This window comes from Lemur catta, chromosome 18 (genome assembly GCF_020740605.2).
Source record: "Lemur catta isolate mLemCat1 chromosome 18, mLemCat1.pri, whole genome shotgun sequence".
Taxonomy (NCBI): Eukaryota; Metazoa; Chordata; class Mammalia; order Primates; family Lemuridae; genus Lemur; species Lemur catta.
Window position 1 is genome coordinate 27,728,597 of NC_059145.1, and position 16,861 is coordinate 27,745,457.

The window sequence follows — 16,861 nt, forward strand, 5'->3', positions numbered from 1 at the left end:
TAGCAGCAATGTGAATTCTTAGCATCTTGTCCTGTTGTGTCACCCTCACACCAATATTCCTGGATTTACCAAAGGAGTCTATGCCCTTCTGATTTTAAAGGCTCTAATCCTTTCCTCGTTTAACTCTCTCAAAGAGTTGTTATGAGGATTAAACGAATTAATATGCATAAAACACTTGGAGCCGTGCCTGTCACATAATTAGTACCCAAGATGGCTTAGCTTTTATTTTTAGCACTTACTACAATGATAATTAAATCACTTTTGAGGGATTTTTAAATGGACTCTTCCCCCAGTAGATTGCAAATCTTATGAGAACAGGGACTATATCTGTTTCAGTTACCTCTGTATCCCAAATCTTAACAGAATGCCTAGCACACAGTGGCTGTTCAGTAATGCAACAGAACGCATAAATGAATGAATGGAGAAATGAATGAGTGAGTGAATAAGAAAACATTCTTGCCTTCCTGAAGAGAACCACAGAAAAAAGTTTGAGAGACACTCTCTTCAAGTATAGAGCCAGTGGGAGAGGGAGAAAAAAAAATTGTATTGGAGAACTGGTCTGGAGGAGGAAGGTAGGGGGTGTTTTCCAAACGCTTGGGATGACAAGGAGTTTATAAATACCACTCAGTGGAGAGGTGAGCTGAGGGGAAGGAGTCTGGAAGAGGACTGCCAGCAGATAAAGGTCTTTGGAAAAAATATGTAAGCTGAGTTTTCTGATCAAATGTGTCAGGAGATGCTTTGAGGTAAGTAAAACATGAGAAATGAGGAAACTTTGAATTTGCTGCAGCAGGGGCTAATGAGGAACCCAGGACAGGAAACCAGAGGCTTTCCCTGAGCTGAGGTCTTTGGGGAGGAGAAAATCATGATTTGTCAGTTTCCCTGAGGAGCTTCAGAGATCATGTGGAGAGAGGGGAAGGTTAAAGTCATTAGTATTAGGACCTGATGGGCAATGCCCAGGTCACATCAATCCCCTTCCCTGACTACACAACAAAGGTGTTATGCCAAGGCTGATGGCGGTGAAAAGGTTCCAGGGAAATAGAAGTGAAAATTCAGGGGCATTACGTATGATGAGCTAATCATAGGAAATGGCTTTATCCATATTGCATTTGGTTTTATTACAGTTATTCTTCAGTGATGATACTCAGCCTGTGCAATTTATAATATGGCATAAATCTCCCCTTGAGATGGAATGACCCATCAAACCATATTCACACTACTTTTGAGCCATCCCATAACTACAGTCATTTTCCTGGTAGACTGGGGATACCATTTCCCCTAACCTCATGCACTCATCGAGGGCATGGAATGAAAACTGATAGCAAAATGGACTTCGACTACCGATGAAGAAAATAAGGATGCTATTGTCCAGGCCTGCACAGTCACAAAGTGCTTTCCCACATCATCTATAAGAGCAATCTTTGTAACTATGGGGAGGGGACTCATTTCCATTTTACAGATGAAGAGACCGAGATCCAGAGAGGGCAGATGAATTGTCTAGGGCCATGCATACTCATAAACCGCAGAGCTAATATTTGGACCTATTTCCTCTCATTCCAAGTTCAGCACTTTGAGGTAGTGCAGGCAGAAGACAATTTTCTTGTTAGGAATTCTGCCAGAGCAACACACTGTGAAAGCTTTTTATCTTGGCAAATGTGCCAAGGGTCTCAATAATTATGATACCTTTTAACAGCTCATCAGAAGATCAAGGATAGGGGCCCAGGTACATTGTAAGTCCTCTCTCCTAGGAAAGCCCTGCATCTATCCAAGCTCAGGAGCAGGTGTTATGACCCCACTGCAAACCACCACCTGCTTTTAATGTGTTTTCCATGTCTGCCTTCTTCTAAGGCCCATCCAGCAGCATGGTGTCTCTGTAGCTTTTAATGAGGTTGAAATTTGGTTAAACTAACACCCAGAGTTGTCTGGGTGTACCCAATTAAAAAAAAACCGGAAACCTGTTTCAGGCACCTAGATATCTGCCTACAATCCAAAACACATAAGTTTCTGGTATGTGCCAGATCCATACATCGGTCTTCCTCCATTTGAAATGGTCCTTCAGCTCATCGGGCTGGAAGGGCAGTGAGCTCTGCTATTGTCTTCCTTCTGCACAGAATTCACCTTAAGGCTCAGGCAATTCAACTCACCTACTGGGGCTTCAGTTTTCTGACTTAAAGAAATCAAGTTTTAGTGGTTTATGGTCATGAGCAAGAGGTCAGATAGGTTGAAGGTGTCATCTGCTTCCTGCTGTGATGCTGACTCACACAGCAGGTCCATCTGACTTCAAAACCTGCAAGCTCTCCACTGTGCTAGGCTGATCTCTAGGGCTTCTTGTGGCTTTTGCAATGTCTGGCTCTACATTCCCTGAACCATGGAGGAAACGCTAAGAGTGCAAGTGGACTGTACCAAAGCACCCAGCTAATAAATGTTGCGTTAGGAAGTCCAAGCCTGTAGACCTCCATTCACTGCTATGCTGCCTTTATTGTTCAAAACAGCTTCAAAGAGAAAAAGTGTACTTTAAACATACTTACCTCTTTTTTCCCATTGAGTATCATAATTTTGTAGAAAAACACTGGAACTTTTAGCCAGGGAACATGTGAGTGTGAATCTTGGTTCTATCCATTATTAGCTGCAAGAATATGGGCACGTAACCATCTAAATGTCCATATACTCATCTGTTAAAAGTTATAATATTTTAATATCACCTCATTTAATTGCTAGCATCAAATGAGATAAGGTAAGCTATATGAATGTGTTAAAGTGTTATATAGAGGTGAGGGATAATAATAGTAAAAAGACTTAGAGATGCCTTACTTTCTTTGTTAGGCAAATTGTGCCAGCGTACCTGGGGAAAGCAACTTAAAAATCCTGAGGTCAACCATAAAATTTGGTCAAAGGTGGTGGTAATTTCTAGCTTCCTGCCCTGGTTCTCAGCCAGGGGCAATTTGGCTATGTCTGGAGGTAATTTTGGTTCTCACAACTTGCAGGGGAGAAGCGGGAGGTACTAGGAGAGGAATGTGGGGTGGTGGGGGGAGGTTGCTACTGACATCTAGTGGGTAGAGGTGAGGGATGCTGCTAAACATCCTGCAATGCATAAAACAACCCCCTCACAATATGAATTACCTGCTCCCAAGTGTTAATAGTACCAAGGTTGAGAAACCTTGGCCTGATAGTTCTTGGTCCATGAGTTTAGAAACGAGTGAATCTTTATTCCTGGGCCCTAGTATCTAGCACTGTGCTTGGCCTATAGGGGCACTCAATATATAAATGTATTTGTTGAATAAATGGGTGAGTGAATGAACACCCACAGAAAACCAGATAATGCAAGTTAGATCTATTTCAGATTGCCAGGGAAAATTATAGTTCCTCTAGGCACCTTTTCTGTTTGTTCTTCCATCTTCTTTATGTTTCTTTCCTGTCAAAGCTTCTTCTTTTTCTTTCCTCTCTTAACACTAGCCAAGAGTGAGAATAGCCTATCAAATCTGAGAATGCCTAGGAGTAATAAATAATACTCGTAAGACACAAGCACTGCGAAACCTCTTCCAGCTTCCCGCTTCAAACCTCTGCATGTCAGCAGACAGTAATCACATCAGTAAATAAGTGGATTCTCTCTTGTTCCTTCAGTGAGCATGAACGGATAGGACCCAAAACACATATTTCCTGCAAATGCCTTACTAGAACAGTTCAATTATGCTTTTAAGAGGACACATCCTGGGCCATGAAACAGAAACGAGGTGTAGGTGAGAAAGTAGAAAATGAAGGCATTTAGCTCTGGGAGTGCAGATGTTATATCTGTTTGTTCATCACTGTACCTCCCGTGCCTAGCGTGGTGCCTGGCACATGGTAAGCATCCTTACATATTTACTAAATGAAAGAATAGCCCAGTGAAGTCAACATTCCAGGCCTTTTCTCAAATCTGCCTCTAATTAAATTTTTTTCCCTCTACTATTCAGTTTCATATGAAGGTAATTTGAATGCCATAGGTTTTGAAAAATTGTATCCATTTTCTGTCCTCGTGGAAATCAAAAGGCAAAGATACATGGGCTCATCATGGGGAAGTGGATGTCAATATGGTAACTTAAAAAGTCCTTGCAATAATAATACATATTGGACACAAAGGTTCTGCAAGCCATATCTTATCAGAAATAAAGCAAGCCTAAAATATTTGTCATGTTGTTGCCAGAAAGTCTTCATTTTCTGTGTGTTAATTTGGGAGGATTTAAAGATTCTGTAAACAAAGTGAAAGAAGTCACATGGGGATTACCAGTAGCAACTTTTTATGTCCAACACATCACTCCCCACCAAAGGACCACAATGACATGATTATTCACTTACAGTAGCCAACCCAAAGCTCCACAGTAAACTGATGGCCCTGTATCAGGAATAAGCTTTCCAGAAACTGTAGTGAAATGTGTTCGGAGTTGCCCCTGAACACTTTTCCATTAGTACTTTTGGCTAGAAACTGTGTTAAAAATGATCACTGTAAAATATATTAATTATGCAGATCCATTAGTCTGCAGAGTGGAGAGACTGAGGTGTTTCCATTTTCAAACCCCGAATCTTTAAACATTTAAAGACATACTGATGACCAAGAGCCTCTTCTAGAAGATTTAGTACTTCATGTGCTGATTTCAGGCTCAAAATACTCACTGATGCCATCTTCTCATGTGAGTATGTAATAGGACCACTGCTCTGTTTGTACACCAGCCTCTGTTTGATGATAAATTCAAGACTAGTCCAACATGCATTATGACTAAACACCAGCTGCTTTTTCTATACTTAATAGATTATTTTAAAATATTTAATGATCAATACTTTGAAGTACACACATCCATAGCCAAAGAAAGGGCAGAAGGAAACCTAGGTAAGATGGAGTACAATTTCCACTGCTATTTATTTGGGATTTGGTCACTTCACTGGAGAAAGTAGTATCTTCTAGCTAGAGGCTGAAATATGGTATACTTTATAAAATTGTCTCTAAGATTCGTTTTAAGGGATAGCCTATATTTGGTGAACACTGTGGCCGAGCACAACATATTTCATTAAAGTAAAAGTTCTCATTCAGTGGCTGTTGGTATATTTAGAACTCTCATAAATGCTGTTGGAAAGAGCAAATTAATTTAAATTTATTTATCAGTACTGTATCTAATATCACACTTTCTGATTAAACCACTGAATTATGACTTTTTTTAGGAACAAGGAAAAGAGATGATGCAGAATCAGTGAGTTACCAAGCTTGCCTCTGACAAAAATGACTATCCTTTTGGAAACATATTTTATTGTGTATCGCACTCTGTACTCTTTTTAATTAATTGGGTCGCTACACTGGGGTAGCTCAAAAGCCATTGTTTGTTAGACACAGCAAATCACGCCAAGAAGTCATTATTGTATTAACAACTTTAAAAATTGACTCTCAGTTCTCCCAACTTGTGGTGGGTGGTCTTGGTTTGTTTGTTTAGATATCTCTGGATTTTGGTAAAATATAGCAAGGGCATCCTGAGCTAGGTTCTATCTTCTAGTAACATTTTTATCCTCATAATTTCTTTCTCACCGGAGGGAAGAAAATGCAGCATTTCACAGACTCACCTCGTGGCTGGTATGCCCTCCCTCCAGTCCAAAAGCTGCCACTTGGGAAGAAATTTCAAACACATTGATTCTATGTCAGTTACATTTTCCCCCTCCAAGACTCATCTGAATTTTATTGGCTCAAGTGGATTTCAAATGGGGAGCTCAGGTGCAAAGGAATGCATTTGGGGACTCTGAATTTCGACTTTGTCACGCTTCTCAGAATGCTTATCAGTAGCCGTGTTCCTTTTTAAATTACCCAGGTGGTACAGAGACTTCACAATATTCTACCTGAAGTGCTACCTCAGCCTTTTCCAGTTAGCCAAAGAACAGAAAGAAAATCAGGGTCGGGGTAAATAAGAGGAAGGTGAGAATTCTATAAAGTTCTCCACAAATAATTCAGTTGGAATTGCTTTTTATATTTTGCATTAATGACAAACCATATACCTTGAGATATTGATATTTCTAAGCTATCATGACACCTTTCTTTTGACTTTATGTCCAAAAGATTGAAAGCCAAAGGGATGGATTAATTTTGACCAATTAAAAAAGCTACCTCAATTTAGCCACTTCTGCATATATCTTACCCTAAGCTGGCTCACTTTAGTCACATCCACATCTTTGTATCTGCACAAATTGAGTGGAAATAAAGCACACATTTTTCAGCTTCGAATACGTAATTAGTTTGGAGTCATAAAGACACAGTCTGAGAAGGAGATTATATAGTGTCGGGAGGGGGAAAATACTAATGAAAATAGGATGTATTATTGTGAGCCTCTGTGTGTCTAGGAGTTTGTTTTAGGCTGTACTGATTAAGACAAACCCTGACAGAGGGGAGAGAGGAAGAAGATGACTCTGGGATGAGCCTGCCAGCCTTGTCCTTCATTTCCATGCTCTCACCCGTAAAACGGGGAGGTAATGTCATCTCCCTCATAGAGTGGTTGTGAAGATGAAAGGAGATAAGCCCTGTGCCAGGCATAGAGCAGGTACTTACTAAACAGAACGACTATTGCATTCTTCATTAGGCTACAAAGAATAGATGATCTCATTGTGAAACTTTTAAAAAAATGCCTTTATTATTTTCCACGAGAGGGCACAGAATTTCCTCCCTCAGAAGAGAGTACAACAGATTTTCTGGCTATGGCATCATGGATTTCTCGGAAGTGATACTTTTAAAGATTGTGTGCATTAGCTCTAATTCAAACGACAGGTCCTGACCTGTTTAAGATTCAGATGCCCTGTTGTCTTTCCAGGAAGTGGGTCTGAACATGCTTGGAGCCCTAACACTCCTTCAAGCTAGCAATCTGGAGGAAAAGTCAGAAACTTTCACATGCAGGATGCATGCTGTCCTCTGAAACTTCATTAATTTATATTACTGAATAGCTTCAGATGATGATATACTCTGTCTACAGCTAAGACTTTATATACAACCTGTTACAAAATGGCCATGAAAGGAGAATGATAATAGAAAATATTAAGGAATATTGGGGGGTTGGAGGCATGTGTTTGGGGAGGGGAGAAGGGATGTTCAATGCTGATGAGCTCACTTACCAGTCACAGGCAACGGCCTGAGGATAAAAGTTTTATTTGTTTTTTCAACAAACTATTTGCTAAGGAACATGGTTCCAGCTAGGGTTTATGACATCTAAGGCATTATTAGAAACACGTTTATTGAGACCAGTAACAAGGCAACATAATAACTTCATGTAGGCTTGAGAGATTTGTCTATTTTTGAGGCTGAGTTAGACGAATTAAAATTCAGTTTATTTGCCAGAACGAGTAGCTTCACTGTGGCATGCAAGGGGTGTGTTAGCCGTGGCATTTCCAAAAGGGAGCAGATCGGAGGGTTAGTACAATCCCAGACAACACATCACTATTTCTATGAGCTTCTGTAAAACTACTTCAGAATCTGAAAAATTGCTCTTCTGAAAAAAAAAAAAAAATCTATGCCTAAGAGCTCTAGGCATGCATGATATTCACAACTTTACTTTCAAAATCTCTGAAAAATATATAGTCAGACCTCCTCTTACTTCACATTCAACCGTGCCTTTAACTGTCATTATCAATATATTCTTTTGCTTATTTCGTCGTGAAAAAGACTATGCAGATTTGTTGATTGTGTAATAAAAAAAGATTAAAGCATCAGTTTGTTTCCATTAAAGCAATTACTTAATCATCTTATCATCTCTGTCTAGAATAATTATATTAATAGACTTTTTCCCAGACTTCTGAATTAACAACAGAGAATTTAGACCATGTTTTACTCTCTGGGGGAAAAAAAGCGCAGTTAACCAGGTAATGCATTTAAAAATCATTCCAGTGTTGACCAGACAGTCATTTCGTACTAGTTTGAATTTAATAATAGCAACTTTTCTCCTGATTAGCTTCAGATATAGAAATATGAGAGCCAGGGCCGGGCATTTGACAGATGGTGGCACAAATACACAGTGCAAAGAAAGACGGAAGAGAAGCAACAGCCACTTATGATTGCAGCTTTTCATGAACTGCTAGGGCTTTACTTTCATGATCTGAATACTTTCTGTAAATTCAATTCTTTTAAAGGCGTGTACACCCGATCACTGGGGAAACTCATCTCATTCATTCTACCTTGGTATAAGATCTTATGAAATTAGCATACATCTTTCGTCTCGGCATACAATATTTGGTAGCTATTTAAAGAGTTTAAGAAATTCTCATTCTGACACTGACGAAGAAACTTTAATTAAAATGGGTAGCAGGTTGCAGCACAATGAATGCACTTAGGATATTAAACACTCCAAAGGAGGGTGGGGTGGAATGACATTACATTTTTATAAAGCCAAATACAAGTTTGTTTAGTTTCCTTACTATGTTAAAAGAAAACCAGCATATACTTCAACAGCTAAGGTAACATTACACTACCGGCAACACAGCCTCTTTGGTTTACACATATGACTACAAGAAAGCAAAGTAAAAAAAAAAAAAAATAGAGATATTGTCACTAAAGATTTCAAAAATGATATTTGGAAAGAAAAATGTACAGCCCAAATGTACCTATGCAGACACACACACACACACACACACACACACACACACACACACACAAAACATACAGAGCCAGCTGTAAATCAAGATAGATATAAACTTACCGGAGCAAATATCACCATACACATTTACAAAAGAATTGATAATCCAACTTCCCTCTCCTGAAAGAAAATAGAGGTTGTCTCATACTAAAAATAAAGCTTCTCTGTCCACAGCACCAGCCACTTGTCCCTCTTTTTATGAAGCAAAGGAGGAGAACAAGAAAATCAATGCAGAGGGAAAGTGAGATGTTATACCAATCAGGTAGCAGCTTCTGCCTTATTTGCAGAGAGATGGCAAAACGGTCATATTATTAGATGGTGACAACCCACAGCCGAGTACAGGAACCTGATACTTCCCTCTAGTGAATGCTGCCTGCGTTGTGGGGAGGTGGTTACCACCATGGTGAGCTCCCACACTTGGCTCCTTGCTCACAAGTGGAAGTGCAGGGCCGCCTTGCACAAGCAGCCTGCATCACCGAGAGGCACCATCTCCCCTTTGCTCTGCGAGCCCCCTCCTCCCTCAAACACCGTGCTTAAAAACAAACTGGGAGATAAAAAGGAGCCAGGATTTTGTGTGTTGGGGGTGTGGGGTGGGGGGGAAGCAGGGGTTTTATAAAATCCTTATGAATAGATTTGCATAGATTAAGTAAATGTTGACATGTTTGTTTAAAAAAACATTGCCCTCGTTTTTATGTAAATGCATAGATGTTATGCACAATCCCCATTTGGGAAATTCGTAGACTGCCCATAAATAATCATTAAGGTGACGGGACTGGACGACGGGCTTTTCAGGCTCTGGCAACTGTGGAAGGGACAAATTACAACTTGGTTGCTCTCTCATCATAGCAGTGTTACTTAAAGCTGTCTCCTACAGAATCTCAAAATTAAGAAGGTTTCAGAGGTTTAAATGTGATCTGGATCTGCTTTTCCTGAAAATAAGCCTCTGTAGGAAGGAGTCCACCTTTACTGCTTCAAAGGGCCAAAATCATGGCACCGGGAGGCAAAGTGGTTTGGGGGCATTGGCTCCAAATTCACAGGTCCCATGCTCCGTCACACTGGTGTATCCAGGACAGTTGCTCCTGGAGACCTAGACCACAGCACAGGGAAGGGAAACCTGTCTGCCTCCGCCCACTTGTACCTTGCTTTAGGACCACACTCGGTGCAGGAGTGTTGTTAGGTTGGCCCAGATGTCTCTGCTTTAGCCTTTGTGCAGTTGGTGATGGCCCAGCTGGAACTCACACAGGCTGGCCATGTTTTTTATAGGTGGTCATTAATTCAGAATCTGTCCCAAGTCTTTCTTTGGGTCCCTCTCTCTGTATTTCTTTCTGTCTCTCTCTCTCTCACAGACACACACACACACTGTCACCACCACACCATCACCATCACTATCATCTCTCTCTCTTACTCTCTTTCTTCCTTTCCCTGTACACACAGTCACAACTCAGTGGAGAGGGAGGGGGAGAGGTTGGGGACCAAACCAACCAACCAAAAAACCATGATAAGGGATCATGCACCCTGGGTTCTAGTCCCAATCCTCCACTTACTAGCCATGTGATTCAGGAAGCTCCTGAAGGTCTCTGAGCCTTAGTTTGCCCTCTGTAAAATGGGTACACTGACACTTCCTAGAGCTGTTGGTGGGAAGGTGTGGGGAAGAAATGAATGACTGCTAAGGCAGTGCTTTCAAACCTACACAAAACACACGCCAACTGGGTTCACGGACCTCTGCCTCTCTTTTTCCTCCTGTTCCTTTCATCTGCTTGTACCCCTTCAGGGTACATAGCAACTCTTCAAACCATGTATGCACCTTTCTAATTCGGATGGGAACCTTTTTCTCCCCGAGTCCTCCATGGCCACCCCTCACCTGCTTATTGAAAAATCACCACACTTCAATGACAGAAGTTACTCAGGGGAGTAAATTAAGCCAGTGAACACACCTGAAGCCGAAAAAAGGCTGAGAACCACCAGGCATTTAAGGGAGGACTCGGTAAGCATTTGCAGAATCAACGCAGGGAGGATTGCCTGGAGGAATAATGTCCCTGTGCGGAAGGCCACAGTTCCTGCAGGTGGCCCACGAGGGGCAGGGTGAGTGTGGAGCTGAGGAGGCTGCTGCTTCCAGCAACGCACCTGTGTGGGAGAACCACACTTAATGGTTTCTTCAGGGTAGCTGGTGAGCAATTTTGGATATTAAGAGCCCCACATCAAGTAAAAGGAAAAAAGTTTTGTCTTCCACATATTCTTAGTGAACATTTCTTGAGTATTTACTCTGTGTGAAGTCTTTTCCTACTTTTTTTTTTTTTTTTTGGTATAGCACCTTACATGGGTCTCACAAAGCTACAAAGAATTATTATTTCTATTCCAGTTTATGGATGAGGAAACTGAGACCCAAAGAGTGAAGTGACTTATAGAAGGTACACAGTCAATAATTGGCAAAGCTAAGATTTGAACCTAGTTGGATGCCATGTCGAAGCTGTTAACCACTCTGCTCTAGATGCCACATGACGGCGCTTACACTTTTATTTACTCTGTGTACATGTTATGACAAAGCCACATTTGGATTTGTGGACCTGGCAATATCTCGTAAACTGTCCCCAGTGTGCAGATCCACACCACAGAGATTGGGAATCCCTGGTGCAGACAGAATATTTATCAAGCCAACAAGATCCATGCCCAGGTCTTCCTGGATTCTGTATGAACTTGAGCACATTATTTAACACCTGGGAAGATAGGAGGTGTGAGGCTCAGTCTTGGGTTTGCCAGTGGTTTGCTCTATGACCCTTGGTGTGTCCTTGAATTTGTCCATGTCTCAGTTTTTCTCATGTTTAAATTGAAGGATTTGCACTGAATTATCTCTAAAGAGCTTTCTGGGTCAACTTCAGCCAGATAAGTTTCTAAGGCTAATAGGTAGATTCTAATCTGCCAGTTGGTTAGCTTTTCCTGCCTCCTATTTTGTACCAGATAAAGGATTAACATTCTCTGTGTCTCCTCTGCTAATACCTTGCCACTGTCACCTCTGGCATGGGCCACTGCAATGGACTCTATGTAGGTTCCACTGCTTTCACTCTTACTCCTATAAATCGCCCTTTACATACTACCCATAATTTATCTAATTAAAGGATATATCAGATCATATAACTTATCTGAGAAAAATACCTTAACAGTTGTCCAGTAGGCTTAAAGTAAAATCCAAACTCTTCCCTATGCCTTTAAAGCCTTATGTGATCTGGCTCCCATCTCTCTTTTTGCTTTTATCCAATTCCAACCCTCTCCTTCCCTACTCCTCAGCCACATTGGCCTTTTATGCCTTTGTACTTGCTATTCCTTCTCTCTGGAATGATATGGAACAATCTGGAAAGATCTGAAACTATCTAGATAGTTTCCTTGGCTCTATTTCTCCTGTGTCTTCCCTTGTCATTCAATTCCTAGCTCTACTTTCTTCTCCTTAGAGGGTCCTTCTTCCCAGACTGCCTCATCTAAAAACACCTTTCTCTTTCTCCAGTCATTGCCTTCCGTGTTATCCTGTGTCTTTTGTTGTTGTGTTCATGTGTGTCATTGTTTTTTATTTTGTTTTCTTTCTTTTTGGGCTTCTTATTGCCTGGTATGTTCTTTCTTATTTGTTCATTTAGTTATTACACTTGATCTTAGCCAAAAGGCTGAGGAGCTATTCATTTAATTATTGACTATTTCCTTTTGCTAAGAGATAACCCCCACAAAAACAGGAAGCTTATTTGTTTTGCTCAATATCATATCCTCAGTGTTTAGGAGAGTACCTGTTACGTAGTAGGTGCTCAATAGATAAGTGGTGGATCAATAAATAAATGTTGGAAACAGTGAATCAACATGAGAACAAGATAGGCTTGAGATGGTGGTAAAGAAACTTAAGTTTGTCAAAGGAGCTTAGCCTTGAAATGCAGGACTATTTGAAATGATGAACAAGGGCAACTGATTCATTCATATCAGCAGATACAGGTTGTTTTGACCTCCTCATTCAGGAAACATTCTGGAAGGGTTGCAGCCACGCCAAAGAGGGTGGTGAGCTCCTTTTGTAAACCAGACTGATCATTTGTCTTTTAAAAGCTTGAGTTTCCAGGGTTCAGCTCACCTAGGCTCATATAGAGCAGCTGATATTTGGATACTTGCCCATACATTTGTCATTAGAGAACAAATAGCCTTGTCAGTTAGACACTTAGACTGTCCTTACCTTCCAATATATCAGGCAGTTTAGACAGTTGGCTACCACTCTCTGACATGGAGTTGGAACTGACAAAAATAAAGCAATATGTTATTATTTGATGGTTCTTGTTTGAAAAAAAAACGATATTAACATTGTTGCTACTGCCTTAAAAATAACATTTATCCATTATTAGACTATTAAAAATAGAAGTACAGTGTTTTCTAAGTCAAGTATTTATAGAGAAGGTTAAATAGATTAAAATAATCTGTGATTCTCTGAAAACCTCATTAGCAATGCTAATTTCCAATATGGTCAGATCTTCAACTCTGATCTTTGAATTCAGCATGGCCTTCTGACAACTTCAAAGAACTTTTTTCCCCTCTAAATGGAAAAGCTTGTCTCCTCTTTGGTGGACACACCTCCTGGTAAATGCAACCTTCCTTTCCCTTGTAGCTTCTATTTCTAAACATCTGGCCTCCCTAAAGGGGTCCTTTCAGGCCTGTCTGCTTCAAGGTTTTAGACAGTGGGAGGCCCAGCTTTTCAAGCATCTAACAAACCCTAAAAGGCAAATTCCAGAGCCAAGAGGATCTCTCTGCTGTGGTGGGGGAAGGGAGGCAATCCAAAATAAGACTACTTTGGCCATACTAATAAATGAACAAGGGAGTAAGCTAAGGTGCTTCCATTCTGCTTCAGGAACAATTTCAACTCTTTTAAGCTATAGCAATGAGAGCACTTACACTCAATCCATTTATGGAACAACCTTGAAATCTTTAATCTCACTCTGACTGAGCACAGCTCCTAGCATGGGTAAAATGTAATTTATTCTGATATGAGTAGGTCTATAGACTCAGGGCAGAACTTTCTAGGCCTCCTGCCTTTTATTTCCCTTATAGGAGAAAGAGTGCTTTTTTCTAATGCTATCTCTTTTCCTTTTCAAATACTAATGAGATACAGTAATATCAATACCACTTGAACATTTATTAGATCACTAGATCATTAGCTTTCCTCCATGGAGTTCAAGGCTGGCTAATTCCACCCTGAAGCTGAACATAGAGGAGAAGCTTGTGGAAACAAAAGAAGTTAAGGAATATTGTGGAACAAGACTGAGAAAAATTAGGATATTTGGGTGGAAATGTTGCTGTGCTTGGGAGGTAAAAGGAGACCAAATGGTAGTAAAAGCAGCAGGTCAAAAATGTTCAAGACACACTCTCTGAAGACCATGAGTCTAAGCTCTTCAAAGGCTTGATAATACCTTATTCATCTCTGTATCCTCAGCCTAATGCAAAGTGCCTAGCACAGAGTGACCAATCAATGATCATTTCCTGAATGAAGGGGAAATAGCATCATCTGGGAGGGGAGGGTAGAATATGTATGATTAAGCATAGTCCCCTTTAGGCAGACATTGTGCTTCTGTCTGAGCCTCCAGAGCCATGTTCCTACCCAAACCATGTCCCAGCAGGCTGACCTAATGGGCCACATCCATGAGCCCCCTTTCTCTGAGGCATCCCAGTGGGAGGTACTGCCAGAAAATTAGAGGGTAAAAAGGATTAAGGTGGGGGTATTTATTCCCTTGGTCTCTCCTGATGGGTCCCTAAGTTGGCTATGTTCCTCTAGCATAGGTGGTGCTGTGCAGTAGCCTTCTCCATACAGCTTCCTTCTTTCTCTTTTTCTTTCTTCCTTTCTTTCTCTTTCTTTTTGCCTTTCCTTCCCTTTTCTTTTCTTTTCTTTCTTTCCTTCTATCTTCTTTCTTTCTCTCTCTCTGTCTTTCTTTCCTTTTTTCCTTCCTTCTTTCCTTTCTTCCATCCTTTCCTTCCTTCTTTCTTTTTCTTTCTTTCTTCCTTTTTTTCCTCTTTCCTCCATTACTCCTCCCTTCTCCTCTCTCTCTCCTTTTTCCTTGACCCTTCAGGCCTCAGGTGGTGACCGCCTCTCTCAGTTACTATTTCCAAGGTTCTGTGTCTGCACCATTCCATTCTGCTTTACTGAAACCTTGTCAAATTCCCCTCTTTTAAAAACTCCCCTCAATCTCTCAGTTTGGGTGCACCAGCTATTTCCTACCTGGATCCTGACTAGCACAAGCAGGTGGATTCAAGCTCCAGCTCTGTCCCTTACTGCTTATGTAGCCTTGTCACATGTCCTCAGCAATAAAATTGGGTGCTTATAAGCTAATGCATGCAAGGTACTAAGTACAGTGTACCAAGCGTTTAATATGTAACAATAATAACAATGAGAGTGATTCTCTCTGCCAGCTTCTGTTTGCTTTGTAGAGATGATACACACGTTATTTTATGTTGCCTCGAGAGGGAGGAGCGTGTCATGTTTTAGGAAAGGAAAGTCCATGCTGTTCAGAGAGATTTAACAGTTTTTCCCCACTTAAATATCAGGGAATATAAAAGTGACATTGAGGCCAGGCATATGGCTTAAAGCAAAGAAATGTTTGTTGAAAAAGGTTTTCAGTATTGGCGTTTCTGAGTATTCACAGCACACTGGTCAACCCACTCAGCCTATAGATCAGGTCCGTGGAGAACTGCTTCCTTCTGACACTTGGTAGAGAGCAGACGATGGATTCCTGGATGTCCATCCATGGGTTCTGGGCCTCAGGCAATAATGCCAGATTTATTAAGTGCTGATTACCCTTCTGCTTTCATTCCTGTTCTAATAAATATTTTAAGCCAATGGAGGGGCTGAGTCCCTTTAGAAGCTCCCTCAATATCCCCAAAAGATTTTTATCCAGGAGACAAGGGGACTCAGGTTTTACACATTACAGCTAAAGCCTTCTTGGGGGCTCAAGTCCTCAATAGGGAAGAACCATTCTCTAATCTGTGAGAACTCTGTTAATCTTCTAAAATAAAAGGGTGATCATTAGCCTAAAAGTTGCAGTTCTACAATTATTTATGGAGTGTGTGCTATATGCCAGGTACATGTTACATTCTGTGGATACAGTAGTGAAAAAGGTAAACCTATTTCCTGCTGAGAGAAACTTAGAATCTTTCTGAGTTCTCTGCACAAGCCAGGAACCTATAGGCCTGTCATGTAAATGGTGCCCAATACATACATGTTGCATGATTGAATAAATAATGCTGAATTACTATGACATATTTCTTAATTACAAAGGTAAGCATGTGAACATATTAGCCTAGCCTCACAGTTTTCCAAGTGTAAAACAGAACATCAAATGTTTTGGTGAAATTCTCGTGTGTGCTAGAATAAAGATGGTACATTCAAATGACCAAATCATCTCAGCTTCTTATATAATTATAAGCATAATCTTTAATATCTTAGCTTTTAAGCTGAATGCCAGGGATCTCCATGGCACCCCATGGAGATAGGAGGATGATGCCAGGGGAAGTCAAGGAAACCAGAGCTGCTCACCCTTCTCCCCTCAACCCTCCTACTCCGCTGTTTTCTACTCTATGTCTCAGGTTTCTGAACATAATTGCATTTGAACAAAAAGTTTTATATCTTAAATGAAAAACCATGCAGAACCACTGATCTAATGGAGGAATTTGGCAGTTGTGATTTCCTATCACAGACCTTTCTGATACCAGTAATGATGCTAATGTTTATTTCTGAGTGTTAGCCTAAGCACCGTTCATGTGTAATCTCATTTGATTATCATTCAGTCCTATGAACTTGAATCTATTGTTATCATCATTTTACAAATGAAGAAGCTAAGGTTTAATGCAGTTCAGTCTGAACAGCTAGTAAATATTAGAACAAAGGCTCGAACCTGGGTTGTCTGATTCTAAAACTCAGATTGTAAATCTCCACATGACCTAGCATTGTTTGCAAGTTTAGCTTGTACAAGATGGGCAGAGGGACATTTCCTCTCTGACTGTTTTTTAGAGCTTATACTTACTGGAAATCAAAGCAATGTATTTCAGTTGTATAATTTCTGGTGGTCACATCTATTATTCTACTGTAGGGGATTAAAAGTGGTCCCACCATAAACCTCCGAACAGTAGTAGATTCACTCTTCCTGCAATTTGCATAGCACACAATATTACTTTGTACATAGTATGTACTAAATATGTTTTTGCTTATTATTAGAGAAGAGAAAATGAATGAC

At 40.5% G+C, this 16,861-nt stretch overlaps 1 protein-coding gene across 2 annotated transcripts in view; it reads right to left on the minus strand.

Moving 5' to 3' along the window:
* The window catches only part of SYNPR (synaptoporin), a 298,151-nt gene that overhangs the window by 147,307 nt on the left and 133,983 nt on the right, over nucleotides 1-16,861 (minus strand). Inside the window, exon 1 of one of the 2 annotated variants that reach the window (XM_045530710.1) lies at nucleotides 8,688-8,985. The exons of the other annotated variant lie outside the window; for it this stretch is intronic. Within the exon in view, the coding sequence (XP_045386666.1) occupies nucleotides 8,688-8,711 (24 nt within the window). The 5' untranslated portion in view covers nucleotides 8,712-8,985. Of the gene's footprint in view, nucleotides 1-8,687; nucleotides 8,986-16,861 lie in introns of those variants that run through there. 2 annotated transcript variants of the gene reach the window in all.